The 18936-nt window shown below is 47.5% G+C and overlaps 1 protein-coding gene across 2 annotated transcripts in view; it reads right to left on the bottom strand.

Moving 5' to 3' along the window:
- Positions 1 to 9571: 9571 nt before the first annotated feature.
- The window catches only part of ATG2B (autophagy related 2B), a 72690-nt gene continuing 63325 nt past the window's right edge, over positions 9572 to 18936 (bottom strand). For both annotated transcript variants that reach the window (XM_044231710.1, XM_044231711.1), the window contains exons 37-42: positions 17660 to 17729; positions 17231 to 17313; positions 15762 to 15883; positions 15356 to 15510; positions 14453 to 14602; positions 9572 to 10872 (exon numbers count right to left, since the gene is read on the bottom strand). In XM_044231710.1, coding sequence (XP_044087645.1) covers positions 10642 to 10872; positions 14453 to 14602; positions 15356 to 15510; positions 15762 to 15883; positions 17231 to 17313; positions 17660 to 17729 — 811 coding nt within the window. In that variant the 3' untranslated portion in view covers positions 9572 to 10641. The remainder of the gene's footprint in view (positions 10873 to 14452; positions 14603 to 15355; positions 15511 to 15761; positions 15884 to 17230; positions 17314 to 17659; positions 17730 to 18936) is intronic.

Genomic DNA, 18936 nt, shown 5'->3' with positions numbered 1-18936 from the left:
AAGTGTCTTCTGCTGAGGTCACGATCTCAGGGTTCTGGGATGGTCCCTGTTCAGCGGGGGGCCTGCTTCTCCCTCTCCCTCGGCCCCCAGCTGTGCTCTCTCTCAAATAAATAAAATCCTCTTTAAAAATTAAAATAAAATAAAAATTTAAAATGCTGATGTTTTGCTCGCTGGCCTCCCCCTCCTGCCAGCCCCAAGCGGCAGGGTCGGGGGTCTGGGGCTCCCGCCTGCGAAGGAACGAGACCCCGCAGGAAAGACCGCGCAGATCTTCATCGGGATGGAAAACACACTCGTAGTATCTCGCGCCCCAAACGCTCCCTGATCAGCCCCGAGCACTCCCTTATCAGCCCGGTGGGACGACTGCCCCGGGCTCGGGTGTGAACCACCGTCCGGGGGAGGAGCTCACAGGGAGAAACCGATTGCGAAATTACAGGACAGTTTTATTTTTAATTTAAGCAGTGTCCTCGAGGAACAGAACGCCGCCTCAGTCGAGCCTGGCGAAAGGGCTGGGATAGTTAAGATTTTCCCCAAACCTTCCCAAGGCGCTGGGCCGGGTGCGGGTACGGGAGGGGGTGGTGGGTGTGGCCAAACTCTGCGCAGGCTCAGTTGCGCCGCTGCTGCTGGCGGGCTCCGCGCGGGGCACGTGCCGGGCTGAAGTTCCGCTCGGGAAGGGAGCGGGCGCCGCCTGCTGGCCGCTGCGGAGAATCGCTCTTTCCCCCCTCTAGAGGACTCTGCACAAATTTCCAAAGCTCTTAAAAGGGTTACAACACACAGGTTCCACAGCTTAACCGAACATAGAAATGGGAAAAGGCAGTAATTTCTCTGGAGTACAGTTGTTTAAAGATCACTTCAAAATAATAAAAAATGGGGGCGCCTGGGTGGCTCAGTGGGTTAAGCGTCTGCCTTTGGCTCAGGTCATGATCTCAGGGTCCTGGGATCGAGCCCCGCATTGGGCTCTCTCTCTACCTGCTTGCCTCTCTGCCTACTTGTGATCTCTCTCTCTCTCTCTTTCAAATAAATAAATAAAATCTTTTTTAAAAAATGTTTTAATGATGAATTTTGTTGGGGCTTTGCTAGGGGGTACCGCTTCTACAAGAGGAAAATTGGCAATAGACACCCCCGCTTAAACGGGTGTATTACTGACCCGGTGTTTCCTCTCTTCAGGATTATCAGATAGATAAATCACGGAGAAACTGAGATCCTGCCAAGTTAAGTGACTACTCAAGGTCACTCTTGGGGATGGAGAGTGACTGAAACTCCAGCAAATAGGACATAAAGGCTAAGAAAATGGCTTTCACCTGTAACCTGGGGCAAATAATATATGTTAATAAAAATAATTTTAAAAAAAGAAAATGATTTTCAAAATAAAAACCTATAAGATGAATTAAAAAGGGTTTTGAAGACAACAGAATGTTCTGAAGGGGAAAATCTTAAAAGCAAAACTTTAGTTTAAGCTGAAAGGGAAAAGAGAGAAGCACCTGGGTGGCTCAGTGGGTTAAGCCTCTGCCATCGCCTCATGTCACAATCCCAGGGTTCTGGGATTGAGCCCCACATCCGTCGGGCTCTCTGCTCGGCAGGGAGCCTGCTTCCCCCTCTCTCTCTGCCTGTCTCCCTGCCTACTTGTATCTATGTCAAATAAATAAAATCATTTAAAAAATTTAAAAAGAAATGGAGAAGAGAGGTGTTTATTTGGCTTTGGGAGCGAGTGTCCTTCGTAAGTGTAAGGGGGGATTTCTGAGGATAGAGCTGTGACACTGACACTGATCTTAAACAAGTGGAACGGGGAAGGAGGTTGTGCTTGACTTACCGAATGTTAAACGCATGTTGGAGTTAGAGCCGTGAGGCCTCCCGTGCTCTAAACATAACTGGGCCATATCTGGGCAGACAGAGCCTCCCATTAGGGTTTTGGAAGCAGGATAATATTTTGCACCAAGCAGCCATATTTTCCTTTATTCATCAGTGGAATCTAAATTTAAAAGAATGATTTGCCGTCTGCTGCTAGTCTAGAAATTCTTACAGTAAGGACGTGGGAGGGTTTGGTTTTCTTGGCTATCCCCAAGCCCGAGCGACTTTGCACCCTCTTTGATTTTTATTTCCAAATGCTAACCAGAATGTACCCTCCAAGTCCAATTTCCCCGTAACTGGCCAATCCTGAACATCAGGCTAAAAAGGGAGCCGGCTCCCTGAGCAATCCCCAGGTTTCCCCAGATCCGTGTTTAATGCCGGGGAAGCAAGAGGTCTGAATGGCCGAGGGTAAGACCAGGTAGGGGGGGTCTTCAGAAGCAGGAATTCCAAGTCTAAAATTGCTCAGAGTCGTTTCTGCCTCTGCTTTGTGAAGTATCACTTGATTTCTCAGGGGCAAGACATATTGATTTCCATTTCGTAAGGGGCAGGTGGCTGGAATGATTAGCTGGGTCTAATCGATGTCTTCTCGTGGGGTTCTGAGGTCCCCAAGAGCAAGGGGGTGTCTTTCAGCTCTCACCTGGGACATGGCACACGGTAAGCATTAGGGAACAGTAACTACATCGAATGCTCACGTGACACAGTATGTGAGGATGTTCTAAGCACGTTGCATGTATTAACTCACACAATCCTCACCACAACCATATTGTTATCTCTGCTTAATAGAGGAGGAAACTGATGCACAGAGAGGTTAAGCAACTTCCTCAAGGCCACAGAGCTAACAAATACTGAAGTCTGGATTCAGCCCTAGGCAGTCTCGCTCTCTAGAATCTGTATTCTTAGCCACTATGCCAGTGGTACCCAAACTTGTCTACACACAAGTCACCCCCTGGGGGAGCTTCAAAAATAGGCCCCAGGGATTGTGATTTAATTGGTCCTGGGTATGGCCTGAGTTTTGGAATTGTTGCAAGGTCCTCCAGTGGTTCCAATGGGGACAAATTGTGAGGGCTGCTACATCGCTCAGCAAACTGTTTGAATTTAATCTGCTCCATGCACAACTGCTTTCAGAACACGAATAAGCCCAGGGCGGGGGTTTGGGGGTGGGAACCCAACTCCGGTAGTGGCAAATTATCTTGGCGTGCAACCACTTGTGATTCCAGTAGGGTGCTGCTGAGCGTGGGTGCCAAGTTCTCAGCCAGGAGCCCCGTGCAGCAGTCCGGGCAGGCGCTCACCAGGCCCCATTTCCTCCCTTCCTAAGCACATGAGACTACAACGCCTGGTTCCCTCCATCCTGGGTGTGGTCACGTGACAGGATTCGGAGGCAAAGGTCTCCAGCACGAGGCTGTCCTCCTGCTCACGCCCCACCCGTTCCAGGGGAGGCGGAGCCACAAGATGGGGGAGGCTGGGCCCGTCCAGCCCCACCTGAGGAGCACTGCCACACAGGGAGGGGCACCGACTGAACTTGAGAACGAGAAGCGGCTGGGGTCTGGGGCTTTATCTGTCACCAGGGACGAGTGTTCCTTGAGCAGCAGATTGAGTGGCCCTGGGCAGGTCAGTTCTCGGAAGCATCCGTTTTGTCACCTGCAGAAGGAACAGCACAGATACAAATAAGGGTGCTCGAGGGCTGGGGGCGCTTATCTGCCCCTCGGGAGGGTAGGGCCCCGAGGGTGGGATTTACTCCTCTGGCCACTCTGGTTCTTCCCCTGCGTGCCAGGCCACGCCGCTGTCCAGCCGCCCCTCCTTTGGCTGCAGGTTCGGGGAACCTTGGTCCCTGCGGGCCTGCAGCCAGGCTTCCTGCTGCTCCAGCAGCTTCTCAGAAGGTGAGGCATCACCACGGACTCCTGGGAGGCCAGGCACAGACCCAGAGCTGAACGCCAGAGAGGGTCCAAGGTCCTGTGGTCTCCCCAGCCCTGCCCACCCAGGCTCCATCGGTCCCTTCCTCGGGGCCTTCTTCCAGTCGTCGGCCTGGCCGAGGCTGAGTGTGACTGTGACAGGGCGGTGTGCTGAGCGTGGCAGTCCCCGCAAAGACGGAACAAATACGGGGTTTTCACCTGTTTTCTGTATGTGTATGTGTTGGTATTCTCACAGATTGCTAAAACCAAGAAACAGTAAACTGCACCGCATAAAGGACATCTTCAAGGCCTGATCATGTGATCTCAGGCACAGACCTTTGCCTCCCTGGACTTCATACTCACTGCAAAGTGACCATGGGGGACTACAGGACCGCTGAGATTCATGCACCCACTCATCCAGCCACGAGGCCCAGATGCTTTGATCCTGGGCAAGGCCCCGTGCCAGGCGCCAGGTGCGTGCGCACCCAGTGGACACGGAGACAAGTCAGCGTGCACTTCCGAGAGCGGCACCACAGACGTCTGTCCTGTTCGTGTGCGATAATGGAGAATTAAGAGTCGGTCAGGAGGATGGCTGCCCTGTCTGAAAATGGTAACTTTTAAGTTGTGGCGAGGAGGAAGCGGGCAGAGCATTCTAAAAAGGAGCGCGGGAAGGCTCCGAGGCACTGTTCTCCCTTCAGGAGGCACGTTATTTCCCCGTTAGCCCAGTGGATTGTGCCAGGTGGATTCTTCTGTCTCCCGGGGGACATCTGACCATGCCTGCGGACATTCTGGGTTTCACAGCTGGCGAGGGGTGCCGCTGGGTAAGGCCAAGGGTGACAGACCCTGAGACAGACCTATGCTGCTCAACATCCCGCCATGCACAGACGGGCCCCAACAAAGGACTAGCCAGCCCCGAAAGTCAAGACTGCTAAGGTGTGGAGACCCTGACAGCCCCCTCAGCAGATCGTAGTTTAGTTGGTGCCCAGTGGGGCCTGAGCTTCCTCACGAAAAAAGAGAAAAAAAGGTCTGTAACCTCTGCATCCAGGAAGTGGCAGAACCGGAGGACTAGGGCAGCCGGGGCCAAGCCAGGCGAGGGGAGCAGGGCTGGAGACGCAGGTGAGAGACGGAGAAGCAAGTCTGTTCTTGCCTTTGGCTCAAGCATTCCAAGAACCGTGAATCTTAATCTTCTAGAAAAATCCCCTTCTTCGTTTCCTAATCCGTGATGAGCTTCCACTAATCCAGACCACGGTGCAAGTTGCCCTTAAGGGATGTGCTGGGATGAACATGGGGTTTGGAGTCGCAGCCTGGGACCAGAGCAGGGTTTCTGACTCCTCTGGAAAACAGGGGCCGCACCGACCGCGTCTCTGAGGGGCCCTGACCTTATGGAAGGAGCCACCCACACCCCGGCAGGCAGCAAGCACCCTGCGAAGGTTCCGTCACAAGAGCCACGTGTGAGGTGCGCCATGATGCTTCCCTGACAGCTCAGAGCGGCTCTACAGGGACGCTTGTCCCATCAAAACCTCTTCCCGAGCAGGTTCCCTTTAAAAGTATTCCTTTAAAATCTCTTTTAGGGCAACCCTCTCGGGTCCCCTCCCTCCTCGGGAGCTTTGTACTATCACTTTGCTATCCTTAAAAAACCTTGCTTTGCTGCCCCCCAAAAGATTATAATAAACAAGATCTTCGTCTTTACAAGTAAAAACACTTCCCCACCTAGAGCAGACTCGCCAGGGATTTATCTAGGCCCCTCAGACGGACACTAGAAGGTGTGCTTGCCACAAGTCCACCTTGGAGGGCTGAGGTAAGAGTCACGGATCCCCTGCAGGGGGGAGGAGGGGCAAACTTGGCCGTCACGTCCCTGTGCATCTCAGAAACAGGCAGCAGGTGGACACGCGATTTGCCATCATGAGCACCGGGCTCAGGGGAACGCAGTTTCTCAGCGACCGGGTCTGACACAGACCTACAGCCCACCCCGAAAAGTGTTTTATACAGGCCTTGGGACCCGTGCTTGGCGAAAGACAACAGCATTTAAAGCAAGCTCCAAAGAGTAAATATTTTAATTTTCTTCAAGAGTACTCTTCATTTCATAATAGTTTCCATAGTCACACAGACACATTACATTTCCACAAAAAGACTCATACAGCAGCAGCATTCTTAAAGTACTCACATCCAAAATTAAGTAGGGCAATGAGGAAACTTAGCAACGAGTATACAGCGTTGTGTGAGATTAGGTTTGGTCTCTAAGATAAGTCAGGCTGGATTCGAAGCGGGGCTGAACTTGGGAACCGCCCTGCTGCCGCCCCTCTCTCCCCCCACCGATTCCACAGTGGACCAGTGGCTTATGGAAACCACACAGGACAAATCCAACCAGGAACCGGAAGCTGCCATTTCGTACATACAGAACACAAGGGAAACAGCAAAGCAGACACACTTCTTAAACAAGAGGCTGCTAAGTCCACAGCCCACGGCACCGGAAGGGTCACGAGCCCCCCACTGCCACCTCCACCACCCCATGACGCACAGCAGTCCGCACGCTGGCCCCTACCACAAGGCCACACGCTCAAACCACAGTGCCCACAGTTGGGACGGGAGGCAAAAATCCCTGACACGGATGCTTCTGACCACTGTGGACCTCTCAGCTTGAGCAGTTGAAACTCCCCAATTTCACACCCCAAAGCAGCCCACGAGGATGGTTTAGAGCACCTTTTCTTTGTCTCACGTACAGTAACAGGATCTAAGGAAAACGCTCCCACGTCAACGGACCCACGGCAGCTGTGCTTACAAGATCAAAGGGGGTGGTGTGCCTACATGGTCCTGAAGATACGGAAATAAAAATAAGTTGGCACTAAAGCACTCACCTGGGCTTCTATGGCAAGACTGACTCTACCTTCCGACAAGCAGAAATAAGATTAAGATTTTTTCACCGACGTTAACTATATACTATACAGATAATCTTCCTAGTTAAACCTAAGACTCACAGATTTCTATTTGATTTATTCTACTTGATACCAGTGGGTATGTCCAATGGGTGCAGCTACAGATACAGGAGTATCACTGTTTTTGACAGTCCCTTACTTTCAAGCTCAAAGAACTTTATAGACGTTGGCCGTTAAGTAGGTCCAGAGGATGTGAGGGGAAACGGGGTAACTGCTCACTGTGAACACTAGCCCTGACACACTCCTCCCCGTAATTCTGAAGAATTTTATCCGTGCAGGAGTAAGAAAATGGAAGCATAGGCCAGTGAGGTCTCTTAAGTCATGAGGTTTTTCTCACCTACAGAATTTAATGTTCCAGCAGTTGTTAACCCTGAAACCATGTAGTGAAGGGTTCTCATTTAAAACTGCTGAAAGTCAACACTGCCCACTCTCCGTCTGCTCTGGGGAGAAAACACAGTGCCTAGAATCCAACCCAAACACGCTGGCGGGAGGCAGGACACCCTGGACCAGCAGCCCCCGCACGGGAGCAGACAGAACTGCCTAGACTATTTTGAGACTGAGCAAAGGCACCAAACCTACAGAACACTGTTTTTAAAGGAGGGGATTAGAAATTAAACATTTTTCCTGGAAATATTTTAATACCATTTAAGAGTGACACACAGCAGGAGGCAGGAAACACGAGTTTTTAGTATTTCTGCTATTCTAGGCACATTGCGACTTGGAAAGATTCCCTAAAGTGAGTCTTGCATTATAAAAATATTGATGTGAAATATATGTGCTTAAAGTGGAAATCCAAATTGGACCCGAACTCCACAAAAATGAAAGCTTATTGCTAAGTCTAGAAGAAATACTGTGTTACATCTATCCTAAAAGGCAAATATTGAAAGGGAATGGTCTACTTGTAAATAACAGCAACCTGGGGACACACAGGAAGGGGAACCAGAGGTGCGCATCAGCCCCCTTCAAGAGGAAGTATTGCCATGGCCCACGGCTTTCCCGGCCTTTAGAAAGTGGCCTTCAGGGCGCCTGCCTGGGTGGCTCAGTGGGTTAAGCCGCTGCCTTCGGCTCAGGTCATGATCTCAGGGTCCTGGGATCAAGTCCCGCATCGGGCTCTCTGCTCAGCAGGGAGCCTGCTTCCCTCTCTCTCTCTGCCTGCCTCTCCATCTACTTGTGATTTCTCTCTGTCAAATAAATAAATAAAATCTTTAAAAAAAAAAAAAAAAGAAAGAAAGTGGCCTTCACACGCTTCTGTGACACTGTGCTATCCTAAAACTCGCGGATGGATCTTGGCCAGGCTCACTCACCCGACCTCACCGGGGAAACACCTAGATGGCTGCCATGCAGCGACATGTGGACACACGCTGTCTACTCCACACAGAGTAACACATCAAAAGTCAACCCCACAGGCACCGTGGCCACTCAGAAATGCCGTATTCTGAGAGATCCAAGAACTGAGGCGGCCATGGCTACTGGGTGCAGTGTGACCTCCGTGCTGTCCTCCAGCGCCCCCAGCCTGGGGAGTCATAGGTCTAGGACAGTCTACCAAGCACTACATCCCAGACCTTCTCACGCACATGCACGCGCGCGCGCACGCACACACACACACACCCACACACACGGCCTGATCATCCAAAAATCTGTTGTACTTTGTCATATAAAACCCCTTGGTTTACAGACGCTGAGGCTTAGAGAGATCCAATGCCTTGACCACGGCACCTGCCCAGTGAGGGCAGACTTGACCACCTAAGGGTCCTGCCCAGTGCTCCTCTTTCTTACTATGTCACTGTGACCTAAGGGCTGGAAAAGGTATTTGTAAGAAAGAAAAAATTAAGGATACTTAATAATGCAGAAGCTTTCAAACAGTCTACCTAAACATCTCAAATAAAGAGCACCTTGGTTAAATGGGCCATGAACAGAGCCTTGACCCTGGACTTTTCTGAGGCAGGTTTCTGGGTCCCAAACCCAGATTCTGTGGCTAGCAGGTGCAGCAGTGGAGGACAGAGGAAGAAGCACGGAGATGACATTATGAAGATAAATGCTACGACAGGACTTATAAACCAAATCTGTCGAAAGATGGTGTATCTGCAACTCAAGAGGACAAAGAGGAGGAGGATCCTTTCTCCCTAGACTGTATCTAACTACACTTAAACAGGGTAACTATGGAAGATGTATTTTAAAATTAAACGAGATTTTGTATTTTTAAGTTTGGTCAAGGGCTTTGCAGTTTGGTGTATCACCACAAATGACAGACATGGTATGTTCTGTTTTCCGGAGGCACGGAAGCCAGCGAGCAGGGCGGTCAGAACGTGCCCCACAAGCAGGCTGAGCCTCCTCCAGGACACACAGGTGTGGCTACTGTTCACTCAGGAGCACATTCTACACGACTCCATTTAACTGGGACAAAGTAATTGATGGTTCTGTGAGCAGAGCCCTTTTAAGGTTTTTTTTAGCAGTGAAAAGGAAACAAAAATTAAATGCTGTTTAACGCAATTTTCATAAATTTTAAATGTCCAGATGTTGGGTTTACATTGCTTTCTTGTTCAGAAAATCTAGAGAATGGGATCGATTCAACATGATTTTTCAAATCCCAACCTGAAATGTGGTTCTGAAATCCAAATTCACATGGATGGCGGCCTTCTCCCTGCGTCAGAAAATGAGAATGCACATCATGCAACTTTAAACAGTTTAAACACGAAGCCCTACACTTTCTTTCTGCTAGATCCACCTAAAGTCAAAAAGCGAGTCCTCGCGAACAATTTTCCTCTCACTCCTAGGTAATGATTTACTGGGTTTAACCAAAATCAGTTTTGAAGAAGTATTCCCAAGTGTCTTGGGATGGAGCCAAGTGCTGCATCTAAGAATATGCTCTGAGAAAAGCAGAATGTTCATGGAAGCATAAAACAATTTTAAATTTAAATAAAAATACTTTATTCATTCCTGACAGGTTATCAAAACGTACATTGTTAACCAAGTAAAAATGGTACTTCGAAATAGCTGACTAGGGCATGTCTGGAGGATTTTTGGTTAATTTCAGAAAAGTAAAAATCATTTCCAATCTCCCTTTCCACACATTCCTAACAAGCTTGCACTGTATCTGCTTGAAAGTGAGCACACGAACAGTCATACGGGCCCCCGTTCATCAGAGAGTGCACATTTTCATTTACACTTGAAATAAATGGAAATTACTCCATCTGAGTTCGCTTCCTTTGCCAAAAACATTGTCTTACTCCTCTTTATATTTTATGAAAATCTGTAAATTACATAACGAACAGATCACATGACTTGTATTAATCTATACCCGCACACGCACACACACACACACACACACACACGATAAAGTGCAACACGACAGACATGTCTGCGACACGCACGTTCTCAAACGCCCCCAGAAAGACCTTCTGAGGGGATGGAAATAATGTTCTTAAGCGCATGGACACTAAATCCAACAGACCAGGTTATTTATTCCTCTGTGATATTTATATTAAAATCCTATTTGTTTTGCTTTCACTGTAGCTTCTGTCTCTCATTCTCAATGAGAGCTTCGAAGCTGTGATTCTCTTTAAACCTTGAGAATATCAACTCCTCAGGGCAATATAAATAGTGCTTTCAAAGTGCACAAATGCTTCTGAGCACTCTGGACTGTAACAGGAGGCTGCCAATGATCTCTCTCCCATAGCAAGGAAAACCCACAGCCACTTGAGTAAGAGCAAGCATTCCACTCACTTGGCAGCAAACGCTTAAGGTCTTTTGACACTAGCCACCAAACATTTCTCTAGGCAAGTACCAAACCAGCCCTAAATGTCACAAGTTTTTGGTTGCATGTTGCTTTGATATTAAATTATTTAACTAAGAAATGCTTTTGTTCCTGAGATGAGCACAATCAAAGTAAATGAGTACCCTCTAAAGCTGCCAGTGGGACACTGTGCTCCTTATTTCCACCCTCACTATCTCCGTAAACAATCGCATCTGAAGTATCAGTCTTCCCCGTGGCGCCATTTCTGTGACTCGTCTTGCCGAACATCAGGTCTAATTTGGTTTCTCATGCCGCCTAATACATTTGATGTCGCTTCTGTGGCAACAATCAGAGGTTTCACCACCGCAGGAGGAATCTGGCGCAGGACCTCACCCACGGCACCAGTGACCCCTCTGCTCTCGTGTTCTCGAGCTGCGGTTTCATAAATCGTCTGAGCCGTGTCCGTGAGTCCCTGAAAGGGGGAGGGGAGAGAAGGTCAGAAAAATCTCTGCATTAACCTACTGTATACAACTTCAGCAGAGCTCATCAACACTATGCTTATACCTAGACCAAAATTCCACTGTGTTTTTGAGATAACTCAGGATAATTATATTTATAACAAATTGTAATTATACGGGAAATAAGAGGCAATTATTATGATTTAACATTTTGTTGTGACACGTTGTGTGCAGAAAATAGAGCTAAGCTACCATTTCAGGTAGGGAAGCTTAAAGAAGTATTCAATGATCGAAGAGTAGCTTTCTTGGCACTTAATAATCACTTGAGTTAAATCAAACATCGCAAACAAAGCTTCTGGAATAAATATAATCACAAAATGGATACAGTGATAGTTCCTTTGATTCAACTGTAATAAGAAAACCTAATTCTACAAAGCTCCAGAAAATGATCTGTTTTAAGTTACTGGCTACGTACTAGAAAAGAAACTGGAAGATTCCATGAAGATGAAAGGATTGGATTAAACAGAAAAAATTCTGAAAACATAAAGCAGGAACTTATTTAATAATTAAAAAGTTTCTTCAGCATTTTTTCATGTTTCTTATCCCTGTGTAACATTAAAATAATTGTGACTGCTACACTGTACAGCTGAACGTAGAAACCTGTTGATCAAGCCAAAGCGGTAAAGCGTCCCCTGACTTTGGACTCCACCGTCTGACTCAAACCCCACAGGGGACACGAGGCACTGCTGTGCTCCGACTCTTCCAGGGAAGGGCACCGCACCAGGCCCTCTGGGCTGCTCTCCAGGGAAAGCAAGGAACACTGTCCTAACCCAGAATCCAGTCCTCGCTCCGACAAGCTAACAGAGTGTCCTGTCCGCCCAGCACGGCAGGGTGAGCACGCGACGCCGCAGAGGGACACCAAGTTCGGAAGAACGAGAAACACACACAAGTGCGTTTCACAAGCACCTCGGGTCAGTGAAACTGACGATAAGGAAAACGCTCGCGGCTGCGACACCCGTCCACGGCATCCCTGTCCCCCCTCAGCGCCGCTCCCCAGCCCACGGACAAAGCGGGCACGAGCGGAGGAGAACACGGTGAGGACCGCCACCGCGTCCCGGAGACGACGGACGTGAATTCCTGTCTCGACTGCATCGCGTCACAGTGTCCTCTTAGTCAAGTCCTTTCCCTCACCCTTTCTTTCTGTTTTGTTTGGGCCGGCTGCTCGTCGAGTCCTTTCAGGGGGAGCTCCAGGCGTGCGGGAGGGTCAGACGCGAGCGGCACGAGGCAGCCGCAGAGGCCGGCGCTCGGAGCTCACAAGGCCGGCCCCGGAGCACGGCCGCTGGCCTCCCCACGGCCCCCGGCTACCACAGAGGGGAGCGACGCCAGCGGCGTCAGCAGCACTTGGAAGTATCTGCAGGCCACACAGTTTCTACCACAGATGTTTTTTCTTTTTCTTTTTCCAATCCTTTAAAAAACTGTTAAAATAATTCTGAGCTGGGAGGTCCACACCGAAACAGGTCTGGGCCAGATGCGACGGAGAAGCCACCGTAAGCCGAGCCCTGACCTCAAGGAGGAGCCAATCTGCGAAACAGCTGGAACGTTTTCTCTCCATCTTTGAGTCACTACCATCGCAAAGGGAAGATACTTATCACCACAGAGGAGCCTCCGCTCAAAAAGCATTTAACACGGAAGTCCGATGCCGTGGAATCAAGCACCCCGACCCCCTCGATCCGCGCTCGCTGCTCTCACCCTCCCCTCCCCCACTCTTCGCACTGACGGTCGGACACAGAGAACCACACGGCAGACCCGGATACCCCGGGTCCCACCGTGGCCCCACTGCTGACTCGCCGGCTACACGGGGAGCCATTCCCGCTGCGCCAGCGTCCTCTCGGGCAAGTGAGGAACACTGCCTCCCCTGAATGGTCGCTATACGCCTGCCACAAAGTCAGCACCCAGATACTTCTTCAAATGACCACAGGTTAAAGCAGGCAAGCGATATGCTAACTGCAAAGTGCTCCATACCCAAGTGCCATAATATCCTGCTGCCCAGGGCCCCAGCTTTGCCCCGAACCCCAGGATCCTTTCTATAAACCAGACTTCTAACCCGTCTACTGATAACTGGCCCAATCCTGACACCTGTAGAACAGATCTGACCAGTCCCTATTCTCCTAACTGAATCTCCTTTGGAGAAAAGCAAGTGGTCTTGCTTTTATTTATTCCATTAATAAATTTCCCGGAGGCCCTACCTCAGTGGTCTTCCGACCACTCAGAACCACAGAGGCCACTTTGTCAGGGAAAAGACCATCCTAGGCACTTGTGCCTGTCAGAATATGACAGGGACGGGGGGCGGGGATCTTTAATGAAATCCTAATACACGCATCAAGAGTAAAACCACCTCGGGGAACCTGGGCAGCTCAGTCGTCGTGGTCCCCGGGTTCTGCGATCGAGCCCCCCATCAGACTCTCTGCTCGGCAGGGACTCTGCTTCTCCCTCTGCCAGCGCTAGTGCTCGCTCGCTCGCTGTCACCCCCTAGCTCTCAAATAAATAAATATTTTTTTTTAAGTCTCAAAATTCATGTCATAAAAAGAATGTCAAGAAAGATTACAACGGGGAACGTCCCCGACAGTGCCCATTAAGAACCAGGATTCACTGGTGCAACTAAACTGCCATTAGGCTTAATAAATGTTGAGATTCAGATAGTTACAAATCACCAACTTCATTCTTAACCTCTGGCACAGATGAACAAAGGGACATTTATATGAACATTGCTGCAGCAGTGCTTTAAGGAAAACAAGATCTACCAAGAGAAAATGAAGTATGCTACGCTCTACGACAAAAGGCCATGCGACCATCTCAACGAGGGGGCCGTGTATCGCCACAGGCAGATCTTGCAAGAGCAGACGTTACAGGGATACATACACTATGACACCAAGTATGTTAGCTCTTAAAATAGAAACAATGGCATGAGGACACCTGGATGGCTCAGTTAGTTAAGCCACTGCCTTCGGCTCAGGTCATGATCCCAGCGTCCTAGGTTCGAGTCCCACATTGGGCTCCTTGCTCGGCAGGGAGCCTGCTTCTCCCTCTGCCTCTGCCTGCCATTCAGTCTGCCTGTGCTCGCTCTCTCTCCCTCTCTCTCTCTGATAAATAAAATCTTTAAAAAAAAAAGGAAAGAAACAATGGTATGTGTTGCTTATGAATAAACACACAGTAAAGCTATAAAAACATGTACCCAAAAATGTGTACCACCTTCAGGAGAGTGAAGGCATGGGAACGGGATCAGGGTGAGCGGTTCGCCCGCAAAGCTGTACTTTTAAGCAAAGCCGAGTACTGCGGCGCACAATTACCGAGCACATCGGGCCGGCACAAGCGTGTGTGCGTGGCCATTACCCGACTGGCTCCGCACGCCAAGAACCAGCCTTTCCTCCAGACCATGACTCTCCTGGGGAGCCCGTCAGGACCTCCTGCATGCACGGCCACTTGCTGGGGCAGCGATTCCAAGCGTACTCCCAGGGTGTGCGACCACAGAATGCTCTTCCGACCAACCACAGGAAGGCAGCTACGGCCCGCCCGCCCGCCCGGGGCAGCACTCACCTCCTTGACAACACTGTAGGCCTTCGCCACGCCCTCCCGCAGGTCCACGGGCTGGTGCGCTAAGCGGTGATGAGGGAACCTTTTGATCTTCTTGGGCTCAATAGAAAGGGTCCCAGGAGACACCATGTCATAAGCGGTCTCTGCTGCGGCCTGGATCGTTTCACCAGAAAGTAAGAAACGCATCAGAAGACAGTCTGCAGAGCTGTGCTCCAACAACACACCTGCCACCGGAGCCGGGAAGAGCAGGGGGACTCGCAGGCCCCACCGCAGGCGTGTCTGCAGGGCCCGGAGTTCTCCCCGACAAAAACTGAGCACTTCCGTAACAAGAACATTAAAGGGCACGCTAAGAACTAGTATCTGGACTGAGCAGACTTTCTCAGTCCCTCCTCTGTCCCTCCTCTGTCCCTCCGAGAACCCTCTCCGTGTTACCACGTTAATCGACAATGCCCTGTCTGGGACACATGCATGAGGTCAACCGGAGTTCAGTACTTAGCAGGACAACCCTTACTGCATCTCCTGTCCGATCTGCAATGCCTCCTTCACAACTAGCTAGGATCTAGTCTCACTGATGAGGCAAAATAAATCCCCGTCTGACTTAACAGTTACAGTTTAACTGAAACGGGCAAGCAAATTTGACACTGCATTCCACTGCTCTATTCTACCAATTATTAACACCGGAAAGCTAAGCAATAAAAAAATAATAATAATAAAAATAAAAATAAAAAAACAAAAACAAGGAAAAAAATCCCCACAAAACCCAATGATAGTAAATCATCATGAATAAGGTATCTATTCTCAGCATTTGGTGTATTTCACAGTTATCTTTTTAAAAACACAAAATCCCAGCCATTGTATTGCAGCGCTTCCTCTCTGTATAGAGTGAGGCGGTCGGTGGCGAGATACCTGTATGGTCTGAACCATCCTGTTTGTGAGCTCTAGCGCAGCCATCGCTGTTGAGGTGCCGAAGGAGGCAGCCCCTCTCTGGAAGCCTCTGACGATGCGGCCGTCCTTCCGGTACTGCTCTATCGGCAACCAGACCAAGTCCTTTAGGCCTTGCACTAGAACAGCAGTCAACAGAGTGAATCAGCGGGACTGCGGGAGCTCCGATCTCTGCTGTCATTCCAACCCTGGGGTTTTATCCTCAAATGGGACGCAAAGTGCTCTTACAGGTGTGTAAGAAGACCACACACAGAAGTTTTCCAGAAAGATGGTCCTCACACAGACTGTCCCAAAGACACCCATAATTCCAAAGGGGTTAAGAATCACAGATCAAGCAAAATAAATCATCTTTTGATTTAAAAAAACTCACCTAATTGTACTAGTGAATGCATAGGCCCAACACCTCCCAGGATTCCTGGTAGCTGGTTCTTCTTAATGTCAGTAAGCCATTCGGTCATTGCATACGAAAACAATTTGTCAACACCTAGCAAGCTAGAGCAAATGACTATTAGTATACACAGAAGACAAAGAGATTTGTAGGTTCAGATAAACTGGGGAGGTTTTTTGTTTTTTTTTTTTTTTAGTTTCAGGGGTAGAATTTAGTGATTTCATCAGTTGCACAGAACATCCAGTGCTTGTTGTATCGCGTGCCCTCCTTAACACCCATCACCCAGCTACCCCACCCCCACCCCTCACCCCCGTGCCCTAAGGTAACCCTCAGTTTGTTCCCTAAAGTGAAGAGTCTCTTGTGGCTTGCCTTCCTCCGTGTTATTTTATTTTTCCTTCCCATCCCCTATGTTCATCTGTTCATCGTATGAGTGAAATCATACGGTATTTGTCTTTCTCTGACTTAGTTTGTTTACATAATAAGTTGGGGGGATTTTTTTAACTTAAAAGAAAATGTACCATTTACGAGGACAAAATATTACAGATGTTTAATCTGAATATAAACATATGTACACATATCTATATAATCCAGCTTAATGTTAGTAATTTCTATAAAGCTTCAGTAACATATATGAATGTGTCCTTCCACTGCTCCTATTTCTTGAACATCTAAAGCTCTAGTACAGGAGTGCCTGGATGGCTCAGTTGGTTGAGTATCAGACTTGGTTTCAGCTCAGGTCATGATCCCAGGTTCATAAGATCGAGCCCCACATCAGGCTCCATACTCAGTACAGTCTCCTTGAGATTCTCTCCCTGCCCCCCACATGTGCACACACACTCACTCTTAAATAAAGAAATAAAATCGTTAAAGCTCTAGCACAGGATTAACTCATTGTCTATAATTGCCACGTGGGTCTCAGTTACTCCAAACCATTATGTTGTGAAATGCCAGTCCTCTTGCTAAATAAATGAATTTATGACCTTGGGAAATTATTAAAAAATGACTACAGCTATTTTTAAAAAATACTACTCTAGTCAAACTACTACTCTGTCTGCATAAAAAGATACAGAGGAGAAGGGAGTTGGGGGAAATTGAAAGGGAGGTGAACCATTAGAGACTATGGACTCTGAAAAACAATCTTGAGGGTTTTGAAGTGGCGGGGGGGGGGGGGGGGGAGGTCGGGGTACCAGGTGGTGGGTATTATAGAGGGCACAGATTGCATAGAGCACTGGGTGTGGTGCAAAAATAATGAATACTGTTATGCTGAAAATAAAAAATAAATTTTAAAAAAAAGACCCTTATCAGTAAGCCTCCTCTACAAATGAGCTCTCTGCACAGAATACTGTAAAATAATGATTTATGTTTGCTAAGAAAAGTCAATGCCTGGTTTGCTGTAAACTAACTGCAGTTACTCATACCATAAAACCTCATTAAGATAAAAACCGACCTACCCATGCCGGTAGAAAAGCCTCTTCAGCTTCAGCTCTGAGCAGTTTAACTGGGCCAGACCAATCAGAATTCCGGCCAGGGTACCCTTTAAAATTCAAAAAAGCCAGATTAATGTGTAACTGAGCGACCAAACATTTAAAATAGTGGTCATCTGGACAAGTCAAGGTAATATCCATCCATTAATGCAGCTAAAATACTTGAAATATTTACAGCAAAAAAATATATACACAATAATATATATTACCCAATTTATACTGAATTTTACTCATGGGTTAAGTAAATAATGTTTACTTTAAAAACAGAATTAAATTTTAAAATCTTGCAAGACACTTCAAACATATAAACCATGACAGAAAAAGTTTAAAAATTAACTCCATTAGAAAAACAAAGAAGATAACTTTGTAGAATATATTTATACAAAGTTTCCAAACCTGATCCATTGATACGTGTTTGCCATGATAATCAAGTCGAATAGGAACTTCTGATGTGAATCTAAATTCTCTGAAGATAAAGAAGAGGGGAGTTATTTATATTCAGAAGTACCTGTGGTTGAAATTAGATATAAATTAAACAGTTCAACTAGGTAATAAAAGCGAACCATAAAATAAATAAGGTGACTATCTCAAGGCCTAAATAAAGGGCAATGTCTTTTGGCTTTACCTTTTCTTAAGGTAATGTAACAACTAAACGAATGTTAACCATCTTATACACTGTATATATTTTATTTAAATTTTCTCACAAAAAAACTTCCCCTAGTTTACTAAATGTTTACCTTAGAAAAATTTATTCTGGCAGATATTCTCAATTTATAAAGAATAATAAAGGCAACCTTCAAGATCAAACCAAATAATATAATCATTACCAAGAAGTAAAAAAGAGAAGAAGTAAGGGATTTATCTCAACTGCGTCATGACGCAGAGAGCACCAGAAAAGCCAGCCACGAATCCCACTTTTACCAGCTATATGTGTAATCACGGGCAAGGAACTTAACTCTGAGCCTAAACGTCTTAGTCAATTTTTAAAATGCACCCCCCCCCGTTGGTGAATTTTAGTGAGCATCCTTGAAATTAATGCTTATAAATAGGATATTGACACACAACCATTGGGAATTCTTTAAGAATGAAATCATAGTTAGACACCGATAGTATACATCAAACAAAAGGAACTAACTTCCCAAAGCTGGACTGTAAATTGGACTTAAAACACAATTTTTCTACAGAATTAATGTCTGCATTTATATCCTAAGCCATTCCAGAAAAGTCCAATTTAACGTACAGTCGAATGGAAAAGCTGTACTTAAACATCAATCATTATAAGAACCTGGGACCCCAGGTCATCCCTCATCATCAATACGTATCTCCACTTGGTTCTCTGGGCCTTTTGGTTCTCTTCCTTTCTCTGTTTTCTTCATGGCACATAATATGACAAATCACGTATGTAAATGACTTGTAGGCTCAATTATACAGGGAATTTTTCTCGACCTTGCTCACTGTGGCATACACAGAGCTCAATAAATATTGTGGGATGGTTGGCAGACATCAGGCCATCACTTAGAAAATGCACTCGAGTTGGGATTAAGACCTGTGTTCTGGCCTTGACTCAGCCACGAACTGTGTGGTCTTGCACAAGGCAACATACTTCTCCAGACACTAAAGTTCCTCGCCCATGAAGTGAGTAACCTGGACTGTATCACTGACTACCGCCCTAA

Source organism: Neovison vison, chromosome 13 (assembly GCF_020171115.1).
Source record: "Neovison vison isolate M4711 chromosome 13, ASM_NN_V1, whole genome shotgun sequence".
Taxonomy (NCBI): Eukaryota; Metazoa; Chordata; class Mammalia; order Carnivora; family Mustelidae; genus Neogale; species Neogale vison.
This window is presented reverse-complemented; position numbering and strand designations above follow the sequence as displayed.